Genomic DNA, 17,529 nt, shown 5'->3' on the forward strand with positions numbered 1-17,529 from the left:
TCTTACATATGTAACGCTTACATATGTAACCACTTACATATTACTTCATCTTATTATGCGCTGTATTACGTAACTGGAATTGAATGCTTGTTATGATCTTTCGTGTCTAACAATGCGGAACGTGAGTAGGATTTTCCTATACTTTAATCGTAATTTTATGCCAAATTGAAAAATATCAGTTAATTATATTGATATATACGTTGCTATGTGACTAACAGAATTGCTCAATATTTACTGAATAGAATAAATTATACAAATGAATTTAGCTGATTGACATATTAGATGAAATAATATTTATGTGTTGACCTAATAACGCCATATAATTACGCGTGAGATGTACACAGACTTGAGAAACGACTTGAGATTTAAAAAGCAAGTAACGATTAAACATTGTTAATCGGTTTGAGAATTATTCACCTAAGTTTTGAATTATTTTCTCGACAATTTGTATATTAAGATGCAAAAATTATTGCATAAATGTCTTAAATATTTGATAAAGAGACATGATTATTATTGGCTTGAATCGAGAAGACGTTGATAGTTCCCCTGATAGTTCCTTAAAAGAAGGAAAACTCATTTAAAGTCAGCATTATAGAGAACAGGAGATCGCCCAAGGGGATCGTGATTCTTGATCTGATATAATGGCTCTTAGCCGCCTCAGGCCTCAGGCTGACATTATCCCGTGTTACATCGCGTATAGTTTCTTTTGGGATGCTATTAGCCGTGCAGAGAGAAAAAATGGACATGCACGTTGCTGTAGCAGCAGCATTTCGAAAGCTGCAGTGATCCCGCCATAGAATCACGATGCGTAAACAGCCGCCGCGCCGCGCGATCGCGTCTCGTTCTCATCCTTGGAACGTCGCGAAAAGGTTCACGTCCCCATCGTTACGCGGAGATGTCGCGAGATTGTAATACTCAGGGTACTCCCGTAATTCCGGCGGATGCGGGTAAACCGCGTGTACGGTCACGTGCACGCCGTGCATGTCATGTGTATACGCGTGTCAAGCTTGGCTACGGGCTACGGCCCTGACTGAGTTAAGAGGAGGCATTCTACCGTGATAAATTCACCATCGCCTTCGCCGTCGTCGCCCGAGTGGGGTGGCAGCGGAGAAAGTACACTTACTTTATATATATCTGCGCGACGGGGCCATCGTACGCATTTTCGATACCGCTGTCGCTAATTGCGAATACGCGCAATCTCGTGACGTAAAAAAAAAAGATAGCCGAAATACGCCGTGGTCAGGTACGCAGGATCATTGAGAAGATGATGCTGATCGGAGTCGTACTGTTTGCCATTTGGGCCAGGACCGCCGTGTCGGAGCTGCGTGAGTTTCTATTGATAAAAGCACAATTATATTCCTCGACGCATATAAAGTGGAAATAGCAAAACTATTGATCACTGTTGCTTATATATAAATAAAAAACAAATTAAATGAAATTAAATTATATTATTTTATATGTATTAAATTAAATTGTATTATTGTATATATATAATTACAGTATAATTGTCGACACAGTCTATATAATTAGATCAATAAAGTACTGAAAGAGCTTACGCAACGAAAAAGAAAGTAAGATAAAACAGTATATTTTTTTAATTGCTATTATCAGCTAGAAGAACAAAAGCCATTATTAGATCAATTGCCATGTAGCTGCTAAATGGCAATTAGACCGAATTCTGTATATTCTGTATATTCTTGATTATTTTATTTGCATTGATTGGCATATTAATGCAAATAATATAAACAAGTTGTAAATTATTTGATAATGAGAAAAAACAAAAAGTCTCTTTCATGCGTATTTTTTGCGAAAATTTGATTAAAAAATTCATCAAGTGTGAAATCAAGTTTCAATTTCATTCTTTTCATAGACAAACGTTTCTGTTCGTGTTGGTATTTATGAATATTAAGATCATAACTTGTTGTGTATCATGTCTACTGTTACCTGTGAATTTATCTGTGAAAAGATACGCAAAATCAAAATTTAATTTCAATTGAAGTACATCCGATAAATCTTCAAAATCAAGGCTTCCTTGATTTTGAATGCTTTATACTTATACAAAGAATTTATTGACTATATTTGTTTCATTTTTCTACATAAAATTACTCACGGCTTCGTCATTCATTGACATTTCGTATTTGAAAGACAAACGTGTTTCTAACTTCTGTTCTAAGAAATCGATCATTTAATTCAAGAGTAATTTGAAACGTTTTGCAAAACCTGACTTTGTAATTTATGCATGCTACGCAGAAAAAGATTTTAACCTGTGATTAAATCGCGTTGCAAGAAAGCGTTTATTCACTGAATAAGCAAGATCTCTCTACAATTATATTTAATAGACACAATTTAAAAGGGGCTTGAAACTAGATCTTATATATGTATCTCTACAAGTCGGAGACTGCAAAGTCTACAAATCACTGTTTTATTGACATATAAACTTGTTTCGACAGGAAGGTAAGATGTGACACACAGAGGCTAAGTGATAAATACCCTCTGATTTCTTTATAGTTATTTCATAGTAGTGATGTTATATGAACTAATTTAGATAAAATTAAATATTTAAATGTACACACGTGCCTACGTGTACTGAAGATAAGAAGCTGACGCAATTTTGTCTCATCGGAAAAGTTCTAAACGCGTGAAGTGTTGACATATTTTATACGCAATTATCGCTTCTCTTTTCGTAATTCCTGCATATAATGCACCTATAATACATGAGCAGTTTTATGATGCATAAAAGTGTGCCGGCCGTCATTGAGAAATATCAATAGAAAACCCGGAAGTACAAATCGAAGGAAAATCGGATGGATATGCTTGCTACGTGGAACGATACTGTCGTTACTCTTACGTACTGCAACGCGAGACAATGTAATTTGCAATTTAATTTTGCACTTTTACTTGTGTAATGGTTTTCCTGTCGCCGCTCGAACTCGTGGCATGTAAAACGATATATATAATCTCGAACGCATTCTTGTTCTTGGCGAGAGAAATGCGAGTTGTTATTTCACTTTTTGCTTCCTCATAGAGGAAGCTTTTTCTAGAGTTTATTGCTATCATTTACATTTTTCTCAAAATAAGCCTTTCTCAAGAATGTTCTTGTCGTTCTACTAACAATCCACCCAGAATTGCTTCGCGGTTGATACTCTTCCAATTCGCAATTTGTAATTTCAGAAGAAAAAATAGAATTAATATTTACTATGCACATTGGTAGTTAACCAAACACAGCAATAATTAATTTTCAAATTGGCAAATATACAGATAAGAGTAAAGATTTTTATTAGATAAGAAATCATATCTTACGATAAAATGCGTATATTAAGTTCAATTAAGAATTACTAGAAATCTGCATTTATTAGAGATATTCGTTCCTTTTTTCTCAAAAATAAGAAAATTTTATATTTAAATGTCTCGCACACATACACTGAGTGTGCTCTATTTTTAATCAATTGTAGATTTCAATTTAACAGTTGACAAGAAAGTGGAGGAGTCTTTTTTTAGAAGTCAATTTTTATATTTGTTCGCCATATATCTTTCCCCATTATTCAAAAATAGACTATTGATCTATTTGCTGGTAGATCCTTTCGCTCCACGCGCGTTTTTTTTTTTTGATGCTTCACGTGACACATACATAAATTTGTCACATATTAAGCGTCAATAAAAAAAAGTAAAAAGGGAAATACTCGATCATTTGCCCGCCGGCTTCGTAATTTCACTTTCTACCGTGCACTTTCGATTTTAGGCCCGGCCGACCGATTGGCCGGAAAAAAAGCCGCTCTCTTAGTCATCGTCGAGTTCTTGCCATTATCGCGTTCGCTCAACCGACGTCGTAACAGGGTGTAATGTCTGCGTTTGCTCATTTAAAGGTGTCTAATGACTATCTTTCACAACACTTGGCATGGAAACAAGTACAATGTACCTGCAAAAAATTGTAACCTGTTTAACTTTGCTGAACTGAATTGTTGCATATAATATATTAGTTTTTACAATATTCTTTATATTAAAGATTTTTTAATAATTTCCGACAAAAGAAAAAAAATATAATTGGAAACAGATAATAATGTCTTTCATCTTTTTCAAGTGAATGAGAAGACATTTGCGCACCTCATTTTAATTACATGTAGGAAGTTTATAAATATTCGGGAAGAATTATAAATCAGAAACGTTTTTCAGCTTTATGTTCCGGATGAATGTGGTATATTAATCCCTTTTATATTTTATATGCAATGATCTAATCTTATCAAAAGCTCCAACAATCTTTTTACTATTTATGAAATTTCGCTATTCTGCAGATTGAAATTTGTAATATAAAATTCGATACGTCTTTTGTTTTCTTATTGATTTAATAATTTACATACATGCAATAAATTATTAATATGGATAAATTAATATAAATAAATTATTATACTAATATTAGTATTAACATGCAATAAATATTTTCAGCTCCTGGAGTAACGACATGCCCGCGAACGAACAATTTGTCGGAATACAATAAATGTGTTGTAAAGCAGCTACAAGCGCTCACGCCGTATCTCGCCAAAGGAGTGCCCTCATTGAAATTACCGGCTTTAGATCCTTTATTTTTGCCATCCTTGACCGTAGATAGAAACTTAGAATCCTTGAAAATCAGGGCCAACATGAGCCAGATTCGTGTTTACGGCGGCACGAATTACAGCGTGCAGGATCTCAAAGCGAATCCCAATGACTTAACGATTTTCATCAAGGTTCGACTGCCTCATATGTATGTAAGCGGCGATTACGATGTTCAGGGTAGGCTATTGTTGCTGCCTCTAAGCGGACTTGGTAACTTTAAAGGAAATTTCAGTAAGTTTCCCAAGAAATTAAAATATGATATATAAATATTTTAACGTACATTATGTATGAAGAGAGCTTATTACGTTTTGTAAATCTTAAATAAAGTTTGAACAATGAAAACAATAATTGATGCTGGTGTAAAACTAGCTGGATATTAGTTACTTAACATGTTAGCGTGTATAGTCTTTTAAAAATTGTATTTCTTTCTGATTATTATATTTTTTTATTTCAGCTGACACTGATGCCCAAGTAAACGCGCAAGCTAAAGAAATTACTGATAAAAACGGCGTGCAGAGGATCGAGATCGACAAGTTAGTTACTAAAATCCGTGTCGGCGATGGAAATATCGTACTGAAGTCACCTCCTGCTCACACTTTAGCAGGTACGGATGCAAATCATGTCTAGAATTTTAACATTTAATAATTACGTAAGAAGTATACATTCGATATTATCTCTGTATTTTAGCCAATGCCGCCGCAACGTTCTTCAATGCGAATCCCCGTCTAGTCCTGGATATAGCCAGTCCAATTATCGAGGATACAGCCGCGACCGTGAGCAAAGCTCTAGCCGCTAGAGCACTCGGTGTTCTTACTAAGCAAGAACTCGTGCCCTAGTTCTTAAATAGTAGACGTTTAATTCGATATATCGTTTGGTCTTTCATAAAAAAAGGGATAGAAATGACGAATATTACTTTGAGTATTAGTCAATCTGATGATTTAGTTTTTATCTACTTTTTTATCGCGCATTGTGATAATTTTCCAGTTGGTAGCCAGTTGGTAAGGTAGAAGGTGAGTCGGTAGAGAATTGTTATTTTATGTCCAAAGAAGATATTTTATTAATTAATCACGTTGTGCATGAATCTCAAAGAGACATTTTACACCTTTATACGTGAAAAGTATTGAAATGTTTATTCTTTTGTTTAGCAGGATTATAAGAAAATACATGTTACATAAACTGATTTGCTGACGTTTTCTGTTTTTTATTTGACAAATTGTTATTTACATACGTATACATTTGCTCGTTATATCTATTTTTAATAGATGATAGTTAAAACTATTCTGCACATAAATATCATACATATATTGTATAAGATCAATAAAAAGATTATACTAATAGCGCAAAAATGTTTTATGATGATCTTTCGTCCAATTAAATCGCACATATAAAACATTTTTTTACAAAAACACACATTTATCCGTACAATAATTTAAACATGAATAACATGATCCCCAAATTTTCATGATTCTCTCTCTCTCTCTCTCTTTTTTTTGGTTTAATATAGTTAAAGTAAGTTTTTTGAGAAGTTACAGTTTTACAATTATACGATATTAGTGATATTATCAATATTGAAAAAAAAATCAATTTGTTATATAATACTAATTTTCATGATTCATACCTTATTCATTCGTCTTATTAAATCATTGCTCACGCTCATTTAGAATGAATAACAAGGTGATTATCGCAATCAAAAGATATAGAATCAGGTCTATAAAGACAATTCTGAGAAACTTATGTGCGCTATGACTATTCTAAAGTATCTTGAAGCTATGATTATTCTAAAGCTGTATTTTGTTTGCCTTGCACTTTTTTATGAAATATTTACATAATTTTGATATGTGTACAAATTTAACAAAATGTAATTATTCAATCAAATCCATACGATTCTTTTGCATTAAAATTGCATTTTATGTGCAGTTTGTCGTGCTGTTTCTTATTCAATACGTTTTAGTATTTTTTAATATTTTCCTAAAAATGAAAGAAAAATATTTTTTAAATGTACCTTTCTCTTTTAAACTTTAAAATACTAATTGTCACATATGTGGAGAAAGTGTCAAAGGAAAGTATATTAAATATATCGCCAACGAAAAATTTTTAAAAGAAATGTTTCAAATAAAATTTTTGTATTAATTTTAGCAAAAGAATATAATGCACGTAAAAAATTTTTTATATATGCATATGGAAAAATATGATGTTGATATCTTATAAGAAACGTAAGTATGTTGTAAAAGCTATTTGTAATATAGTTTTCTCCTAAAGCTGTAAAATTTCTATTTAAAACATTCTTTTGAAAAAGTTGCCGAAATATTTGGGGGTCTTGACACTTTCTTTATACTATATAATCTAAATACTAAAATGTAACATAATCACATTCAATGTTTATAACGCAACGCAAACTAATTAACAAGTTTTACTATTTTAAGTTGCCTATTTTAGACAATGAATTAGTAAATGAAATTATATACATATCTAAAATATCTTTCTATAGAATTATTTTGTGAATTATATGGCATTATTACAGTACTCTTAACACGCTGATTGCTAAATGCATTTCGGATTAAAGCACAATAATAACACCATTTATTGAGAAGATATTAATGCACATTTTCTCTAAAAGAAAAATAAATCACAAAAAGTTACTTTGTTGTAATTTCAACACGGCAGTCAACGTATTAATACCAATACAGTTACATGTTATCTGTGTTTGTGTATTATAATAGTCATAAGTGCTATGAGATATACAGAAGAGACCAATACAGGAATATTACAGAAATATTACAATCCCATCAAAATTATTATTGAATCTAATTGATCTATAAAGAACAGATTCTTAAAATAAAAATTAATTATTCGGAAACAATTCGTCGTATGTGAATATTCCGGTGATCTTGTTAGCGATGTTGGTGAAGAGATCTGACAAGGAGTCTTCCAGTGCTGGTTTTATTTCATCTAACAATAAATCGTTGTTTGCGTTCAAAACCTCATTGCTCGCTGGTCCTGATTTAAAAGAAGGAAGATCAATCACAATGTAAATGTAATGACACTTGTATTCGCCACTTTCTCGATACAAAAACTTATTACATGAAATAATAACATACCGAGAATAGGATCGCCACCGAATAGATTATCAAGATTGATTCTAGCTTTCTCTATCTTGATTTTAAATTTCATCCTTTCAAAGTTTACATGGGTGTTGTTATTTTTTACGATTTTATGAGACTTCAGCAAGCAGTCGCTGTCGTAATTAACTGTAAAAATATATAGTAAGTCTAACAGAGACAAATATAAATTTTTCTTATTATCTCTCTCTCTCTCTTTCTCTCTCTCTCTCTCTCTCTCTCTTTCTGTGTGTGTGTGTGTGTGTGTGTGTGTGTGTGTGTGTGTGTGACAATAATTTCCTTATCATTATATTTTAATGAAAAACAATGAAACATTTACAAATATAAATATAGAACCTACAGAAAGTTCCAGTGAGGCCTCCCTCTCCAACCAGATGGAGTAAAAGAATCTGTGCGTTTATTTTATATTTTCCACGGAAGTTAAGCTTGTCGAAACCAACTTTGAAAGTAATGAGCACATTCTCCGGGTCGATTTTCAAATCCCGGATTTTAAACGTAGATGGTCCAAATACCTATATAAAATATAATTTTTTATTGAGAAATATTATACATGAGAAATAATATAGGTACATGTATTTATGTTTGATGAATAGAATATTATTTATAATTATTTACACACATATACATATATATACACAACAGTTATTTACAGTTTTTTAAACGAAATCTTGACATATAAACACATGCACACATTCTAATCTAAATTATGCTGTAAGTAGCATAAACTTTGATATAGTTTCAAGAACTTTGATATAGTCACCTGTATATTTGTGAGGTTGACGTCAAGCCTCGCAGCTTGAGGACCTCTCAATAGCCGCACGTGCTTCAGTACAAGCGGCTCTATTGCTGGAACTTCTAATTCCGGAATTCCAACTTTCAATTTGCCCCGCAATTGTTCAATTGAATTTAATACACAGTTATTTATATTTGGATCCTTTCGACTGCATATTTTCATGTATGATGCTGTGAAAAACGTAATACATATTTATATGAAAACTTATATGGTTTTATTATGCGGTTTATATACGTGGGATTTTAATGATAAGTGATTGTGATCCTGATCTAGTTCTGAACGAAGTGTTATCATGATTGCGAGATCAGCATTTATTCAATCCCTATTTTTTTTTATCTATAAATTATCAATTCATATGTTCTTTTTCTTTTCAAGTCTAATAATGACAGGCAGTTGCTTTGACACGTGGAAGATTGAGACGGTTTTAAAATATTGATGCTTTATTATGTTCAATGAGTTTGAGTTTGAAACTTGTTATGTAAATCGAAGCTTAGTCACTATCAATCAAGTTTTCCTTTTTATGTTAGATAAATTATTTTTACGTACACTTACAAACATAAAATCATAAAATAAAGATTTAATTTTACGCACTCTATTATAATAGTCAATTATAATATACCGAAAATGCAAAGATACGAAAAATAATATAAAAATACATTTATTAGATATTAATACTGAAACATATAACATTTGGGTTACAACTTTTTTATTTGGAATTAAATTTAAAATAATTTTCTGAAATCCTTTGCTTTTTACTCTTGCATTTTTTAATTTCTTGCTATGATTATGTGTACGATTATACGTACAATCCTGATATTCTTAATCTTGTTTTTAATTATGTTGCAACTCAAATTAATTATATTAATGGTAAGTCAAAGATCGATTGAATATTATACTTGGCATTTATTTACGTTCACTAGACTTATTTGTATTAGATAAATGAAAACAACATTCGCGTAAATTGAATATCAGAATGTAACAAAACTTTTTACAAACACACAGAATTATTTAGTTACATCTAAACGCTCTTTTGATACCGTGGATCGCATTGGACTCTTCTTCAATTGACCACTTGTCGTTTCGAAGATTGCTGTTTTTGTTTTAGATATTAATTTTTATCCCCAGGTGTGTGTGTGTGTGTGTGTGTGTGTGTGTGTGTGTGTATTTTACAATGAGTTGTTTGTATTTCAAATCTATAAATATTCTTACGGATGTAGTATATCACTTATTGCCGTTGCCGCTACTGATGTAGCATCGTTAAGATTGTTTTGAAAATTAAAAGCTTCATCTAATATGTATCTCACGTAATACATGTGCTTTAATGATTTCGTAATATAACTATTTTAATTTTGTGATGCAATAGTATTACATTATTTCGTCTATGAATATAATCTGTAAACAATCGAGCACAGCGTATACACACATATAGGTACACATATATACTTTGATATCTGTAATATTACTCACGTATCTCGGCGAAGGCCACAGCAAGGAGTGCGTAGGCCACACTGAAATAAAAGATCGTTAATCGACACAATAGTTTCAGTTATTAATATTAATAAGTTAATAAAATTCCTGAAGCGAATTCTCATTAGCGCTTCTAAATATGGACGGATTGCTATTTATAGCTGGGCTTTTTAATATAAACTGTATTCTATAGACGTATCGGCACCATCTAATGATAGATTTCTGTTTAAAGACGACACTGTCAAAATATCGAAACTGTAATAATGGCAATTGATCAATCAGATTGTTCAAAGTTCAAGTATATCATGTAGCAAGGAAGCTAACTTCAAATGTTAATATGTTACTTGATATTGATGAAAATCTTTTAATTTTATAAAGGATATTAATTTAACACATTTGACATTTTATAACTTCGAGAACTTAATGCAAATCACGTTTTAGTGTCAATATTACATAATACTTACGCTACTGGTATTACGTAAAAAATATTTACGTTTCTGCTAATATTATTAGCGAACATAGCAAATGAATTACCTTAAGATAAATGAAACAGTTGGGAAGTGGTTTCCGGTATTAATGTATGCAGAATTACGTCAATATTTAAAAGCGGATTATTAATGTAATTGAGAACTGTTTGGCTGCTCTCCCTGAGATAGTTGACTACCTAATCGACTAATTTTTAATGTTTTTTATTTAAAAAATAATTTTAGTATTAGGATTTTTAGATAACGATTCTGTCATTAAGAAAATTGGACGATCAATTGGAATGTTTACATTAAAAGTGAGTGGACAGCAATTTAAAATAGACATTTGAAACAAGCATTTAAAATGGGCTTAAACAAAAGAAAATTAAGAAATTATAGTCTTTTAAAATGCTTGATAAATATTTCTCAAAAATAAGAAAGGAGAAAAATTTTATTTAAAAACATGTTGTATTATTAACATATTATATTATAATAGATTAATTATATATATATATTTTTTTTCTCTATAATTTTTGAAATATATTTATGAAGGTAATATTCGATACGTTTATTCTTAAATTGCAAAAGAACGTTTAAAATAAATTGTTAAACGTATGATAAATTACGTAAATTATATTTACTTTTAATTAATTTTAAGAATTAAATAAGCTTATAAAATATTATCGTTTTATTTTTAACTTATAATACCATTAGTACTTATGTCTTGTGAGTAAACAATATGGGGCAAACTACATAAGCATAATTTATGTAAAGATGAAGATCACGGAAAGATCAAGAATTTAACGAGTTTTTTACAGAACGCAATAAACAGTAGATCTTTGCTTCGTACAATGTGAAGAGGTTTGAAGATTCTTAAGAAGAAACAAAGATAAATCATTGCCTAAAAAATGACCTTGTGTGAGTAAAAAAAGGTTAGAATATTGTTACCGTTGTTATTTATGTCATTGAAGACACTTAATACTTGTACACTGTATACTGTAGAGTAAAGATTAGAGTCCGATTGGTAAAAATCTCGTATTATTAATTAATAAACTTATGCCGTTTAAGACGCACACGTTCTTCCTAAGAAAGTGATGAAAAATGTTTATAGATATAAAACGCGTATTAAATATACATATTTAAATTTGTAGAAGGCTAAGGTCAGAATATGCAAATTCTGTAGGTTAAGTGTTATAGCTATATACTCTTTCCGTTTCATCGAAAAAACATTTAGGTAGGGAGTTTAAGAAGGATATATTTAAATCAAAATGTAAAAAGTTGTAAAATTATTTCACGAATGATAGAAATGATTTGAAAGCATATCTCGAAAATTTTCTTTTTTTTAAACAATAGTAAAGAAAGAGAGAAAGAGGAAAAAAGAAAATCGGAATAATGGAATAAAAAGATTCAGGGAAAAGGCAAAAATAAATAAAAATTAAATTTTAACTTATAAAGAAAAATAAAAAGAGAGGCGAGTCACACAATAATATGTGAATATGCACAAAGAAATGAGAAAATGAGTAGCATATTAAAAAAAAAAAAAAAATGAAGACAATGACGATGACTATTTGATTGATATAAGTTGAATCGAAAATTATGTGTATGATTATTTTTCTGTAATTAGTATTCTTTCCATTGGATAATGTTATTGTGCTTAAAAAATTTCTTTTTTCTTACATCTTAATATTTAGAAAAATGATTTTATTTAAAGAATATAATTAGTAAAGTATTTTAAATAAATTTTACTTTTTTATGCTGCTTCTGCTATGGTTTAAAACATTTCCGTATCTTTCGGTAAACTGTAAGATTGGCATGATATATTCGAGTAAAATTCTGTTTTACGTTTGACATGTACCAATTACCTCGCATACGTATATAAAAAATGTAGGCTAATTACATGGTTGCAGCAAAAACATGATTACAAAAATGAAGTAAGAAGCATATTGCGTTTAATTTATACAGTCAACGCAATTGATTGAAAGCGCAAGATTTTAGTTAGAAGTATGATTTTTTATAAAAAATTACAGTTAAATTATGTACATATAAAATAGTCATGCTAAAAATACATAGGTATTTATTTGATAACACCGCTTGTTATTTAAAATAGCGTATAAATGAAGTTTTGTGTTTACTCAGCGAAAAAAATATAATTGATAAATGATATATACATCAATCATTTGCGGTGACACTATGCATATTAAAATCGCATTAATGGTATTCAACGAATATTTAATTAAACTATAAAGAAATCACTGTGTTGCGAAAGAATTACTAAATGTTTTGTTTATTAAGGATGTCCATCAATATTAAGGATGACAACGTAATAAAGAGAAGTTCACTGGTACAATATATTTTATATTATTATAGCAAATTTTGTTAGAGTTATTGTATGATAATCAGTTTATTTAGAATTGCTTTTAAAAGTGAGCACAATATCAATCTTAAGTGTTGCATTTTTATTCAACTATTCTAACTTTAAACAATATGATTTCGCTCGACTAAGCAAAACCGCTAAATAATAAAAAACGGCCAAATTTCAAGCAAATAAGGATGTTGAAAATAAATTTAATAACTTCAGTAAAAATATACAATCATGTTAACGTTTCGAGCCTTACTTGGCCTTCTTCAGCACCATAAATAACACATTAAAAATATCTCGTATCAATTTACAAAAACATGAAACCTATAAGGAAAGATATTCGAATTATGGTTCTGAAGAAGGCCAAGTAAGGCTCGAAACGTTAAAATGATTGTATATTTTTATTGAAGTTATTAAATTTATCTTCAACATCCTTATTTTCTCGAAATTTGGTTATTTTTGATTATTTAGCTATTCTAACTTTTTTCATAACTTTATTTATATTTTTATATTTATACATAATATATATGTATACTTTTATATATAGTATTTTTTGTATTGCATTCTATATTATAAAAAGATATTTATTCTTGGACTTTGATAAGAATTATCAATCTTCATCAAAAGTTATTGAAATAAACAAAACATTATATCGAGAGAAAAAATAGAAATAATTTATTATTCGAACAAATATTTGTTTAAAATGCTGTTTTATTATCTTTATGCTGATTAGAAATTGTAAAAAATATGTATTGATAAAAAATTACGTATTAAGAAATACACTGCGTAAATAATTTAGTTTTGTAACTGTAAGACATACATTAAAAATAGAAATGTTAATTAAATTTTTCAAAAATTATAACATGTTTAAAAATACTATTTAAATCATTATTTAGGAAAAGTAAGTTTAATTGAAGCAACGCGAAATAGCACTAAACTATCAATCACAGTTTGATTAAAATATTTTTGAATTTTTTAAATCTAATTTTATTATTGTTAGAAATATTCGAGATTTACTTTAAGTCGCGAATTGACTTTAAACAAGTCAAAATTCTGTCAAAATTTTTTGTGCACAAATATGATGTTTAGGCAGCCGTAATTTCTCTTTACCTGCATATCTCTAGTGGCAAATGATTTCTGTATTTATTCCGATTTATTCTAATTTGAGTCGATAAGCATCGACAATCACTAGCATTTATTTATTACCAAAAATTATGATATATTTATGTTACATTTTTTAATCCGATCTCGAAGAAAATTTTCGACACTACTCGACACTTAATATCTTCCGATAGCCACATATTCCTAATTAATATTAGAAATTAAAGAACAATTATTATCGAAATGGTATTAGTTGACATATAAATAAAATACATATATAAAATGTAATTTTGTTGATATTTCAGCTGTCATAAGGTAATCCTGAATATAAAAAACACAGTAATATTGATAGTTTGCATATGAAAAACTTGGGCTCTTTTACATTTCATAACATTCACTGATTACTGTGCGATTTCACTGGTAATTTTGTGACTTTTACGAACGATAAAAACTGCTTCAATCAAGTTGATTGAAAGGCAGCAATCAAATATCAATGATGCGGGAATTTTCTTATGCAAAATTTCAAAATTTTTTAAATTTTTGTGGTTTTTTTTTAAATCTTTCTTTAAGTTAAAATTTAAAAATAGGTTTTAAAGTACTTTTCTAAAATATTATGATGATTATGATTAGCGGTGTGAAGATTTTGTAATTAAGAAAATCAGAACTGAAAAAAGAAGCAAGAAAATAAAAAAAACATGCATTTTTCTTACGAAGAAAGGTGTATTTATATATGACTGGAATAGCTACTTAAATATAAATATAAAATTGCTTATTATTATCGTATTAAAAAATATTTAATTGTTTTGCTATGACTGCACGAAGTGCAATTATCACAGCAATCATACAAAATCTTTAGCTATAATGACCTTTCCGTTAAAAAGAAGAGAAATCGTTAGAATTGTTTATTTTTTTATCTATCGATTTAGATGAAGGACATCCTTAGAGCTAATGTGTATATATAATAATATAATAAATCACAATTAATTTACCAGATACGTGTGATGAAAGTGTACATGTTGGCCAGCCCAGTCGAGGAGGACGTACCGAGGTTTATTGACGACTGCAGGAGGTATCGGTTGACAATGATCAAGGATGTGATAGCCGCGACTCGAAGACTTTTAGCAAGTAACTTGGTTGGCGGTGCTGTTACATTCGGTCGGTTGATAGCCTCGTGCTACTTGCCGACCATTGGTCCAGCCTCGAATAAGCATTAGTGACGATTGGACACGTTCGTTGATTCTTGTTTCGCGGGAAAGCATGGCACCACCGATATCGGGCCTTTTCACACCAGATCGTTTTCGCTCGTCCTCCCTCCTACTTCTCTTTCGTCTTGGCTTTTCGTTCGAATGGATTCGCGGCGTGGACCTGTACTACGTACTTGGCCAAATATCCCTGTTATTTTCATCTCGGCCTTTCAGCTCACGGACGGGCTGGAAAGCGAAGGAAACCGGCAAGACAGGCGCAATTCGCCCGCTATTTCAAAGCGCGTTCAGTAGCCGGTACTTCGAGCCGGCGTTGACGTTTCGTAATTTCTCGCTGCAGTTGCGATCCAAAGGTAACGTTTGCGCCGAGAAGTTAGAGAAATTAATTGCACAACAAATTTTTTCCATCATTACTAATGATACGTGACTAAGGGTGAAGTATCATGGAATGTAAAAAAAAGAATAACATTGTAAATTTATTAAGCTTCAAACAATAGATATAACGATTAATAGTATTTTTAACATAATTTAATAATTAATTCATACTTGATTTTTACCAAGAATTATCACTAAAAACAAAAAGCATAGCAAGACTTGTTATTGGTCAGGGAAAAATATTTAAGATTGGATGAAATTAGCATATTGACATTGAAAATACAAGTCTGATATTAGCATTGGAAATATAGATCCCATGGATATGAAAATTACAAAGTTGATACTGGTATTAAATTAAAATTGTTATTAAATAACCGAAAACTTGCTAAAACAAACTAAATTAATTTTAATACAATAAAACAGTTATGACAAAAAATATAATATTTTATATTATTAAAAGCAATTTATATAGAATATTTAAACAAATTAATTGTATATTTGAGAATTAAAATTTTTCTGTAACAGATACGTCTTCGTGATTTAATAATTAATTTAATAATATGATACAACAATATTGTACTGATATACAGTTAGATTGATATACAAACGTGAAAAACTGGTGGACACCGGTTCGTGCAATCTCGCAGCGCCTATTAAAATTAGCGAAAGTCGCAAAATGCGACGCCCGAAAAGCCGCGATCCGTAACAAAACCCAAGTCCACGCTTCCTGTGAGTTTATGCGAGTTACGCGTATTGCAACCTGCATCTAGGACGGTGATAAATGTGGCAATCTTGGACACCAGGTCACCATTTCCCTCCCTTTTTAGCCGATTTCCTATATAGCACTAAAGGTAATTGATACTTTTGCACGGAAATTCGTATAATAATATATATACGTCTTATAGATATATTATTTATATATATAAAAACTTCCGTTATTTAATAGAAAATTATTTAACAGAAAATTAAAATCCATTAGCAAAAACAATTTTATATTATACTTATCTCCTTTTCTGTTTTATGATATTTTGATTTATTAAACTAGAAGTGCATTTGATAATCAGAGAACTTTCGTAAATGAATATTTAATTTAGCTATATCTCTCTAAATATCTCTGAAACTATTTTTGAAAAAAATAAAAGTAGAAATAAAATAAAGATGGTTCGAGGAAGATGGTTCAATAATTAAAAAAGAAGTAAAATAAACTAAAAATAAAACTTTAAAATAAAAATGCTCTTTTATTTTTTTTTTAATAATTTTATAAGTTTTTTAATTAATATGCATTTGTACATTTTAGCAGACTTTTTTTGTGTTATCTAGAATATATATCATGTGACCACAAAATCTGCATAATTTCTGGTGTGTGCACGTGGACACACCAGAGATCAGAACTCCAGTTTGTCACTTCTGTGGTATTTTTCGACTCCAAACTTTCTCTGTTCGGCATCTGCATTTAAACATGTTTGTGAGATGACTTTTTATTTCTTGTTCTGTAAATCAATTTTCCTAATATGTCTTAAAATTCTCTAGAAAAAGCGTAAAAAAATTTAATTATTAATTTTGTCATCCAGAAAATAAAGAGCGAAGCATGACTATTGACAATTTTACGATATGAACAATTGAATTCCAGTGATGATCAATCTCTCTAAAGCAAAGTAAATTTTTCACTAGATCTATTATTTACAAATCGATTGATTTCAATAATGACAATAGTGGTTTAATATACTCATATTAAGGAATATTGCTTTAGCGCTAAAATAAAAAAAATGGATTTCTATACACTTATAATCTAATCTACAGACAAAATATAATTCACAGTTTAACGTATTTTTATTAATTTAATTGCTAGCAAATAAAACAATGTAATACCACTTAAAAATAAAATACATAAAAGCAAAAAAATAGCAAATAATTAGCAAATTGATCCTATATAAAGTTTTTTGTGTTCTAATAATTTGGCTTAGGTAACTTTATATACCTTAAAAACTTGTTGAATGCTTTTGAAGAATAAATCTTTCAAGCTGTTAACTTGGAAATTCAATCTGCTGTAGAATATCTT

The 17,529-nt window shown here is 29.9% G+C and overlaps 2 protein-coding genes across 2 annotated transcripts; one reads left to right on the plus strand and one right to left on the minus strand.

Annotated features, from left to right (window-relative positions):
• The first annotated feature begins 1,219 nt into the window (after positions 1-1,219).
• LOC112458401 (circadian clock-controlled protein-like) lies at positions 1,220-6,683 on the plus strand. Its single transcript, XM_025022022.1, has 4 exons — positions 1,220-1,325; positions 4,441-4,821; positions 5,045-5,194; positions 5,278-6,683. Exons 1-4 carry the CDS (start codon positions 1,265-1,267, stop codon positions 5,424-5,426), a joined length of 741 nt encoding a protein of 246 aa, XP_024877790.1. The 5' UTR covers positions 1,220-1,264; the 3' UTR covers positions 5,427-6,683.
• Positions 6,684-6,725: 42 nt separating this feature from the next.
• LOC112458400 (circadian clock-controlled protein-like) lies at positions 6,726-15,354 on the minus strand. The gene is made up of 6 exons (XM_025022021.1): positions 14,883-15,354; positions 9,970-10,010; positions 8,470-8,672; positions 8,050-8,221; positions 7,689-7,838; positions 6,726-7,587 (listed from the first exon to the last, which is right to left on the minus strand). Exons 1-6 carry the CDS (start codon positions 14,906-14,908, stop codon positions 7,433-7,435), a joined length of 747 nt encoding a protein of 248 aa, XP_024877789.1. The 5' UTR covers positions 14,909-15,354; the 3' UTR covers positions 6,726-7,432.
• Positions 15,355-17,529: the final 2,175 nt, after the last annotated feature.

The sequence above is a fragment of the Temnothorax curvispinosus genome, unplaced genomic scaffold, assembly GCF_003070985.1.
Source record: "Temnothorax curvispinosus isolate PA1 unplaced genomic scaffold, ASM307098v1 QBEX01008837.1, whole genome shotgun sequence".
Taxonomy (NCBI): Eukaryota; Metazoa; Arthropoda; class Insecta; order Hymenoptera; family Formicidae; genus Temnothorax; species Temnothorax curvispinosus.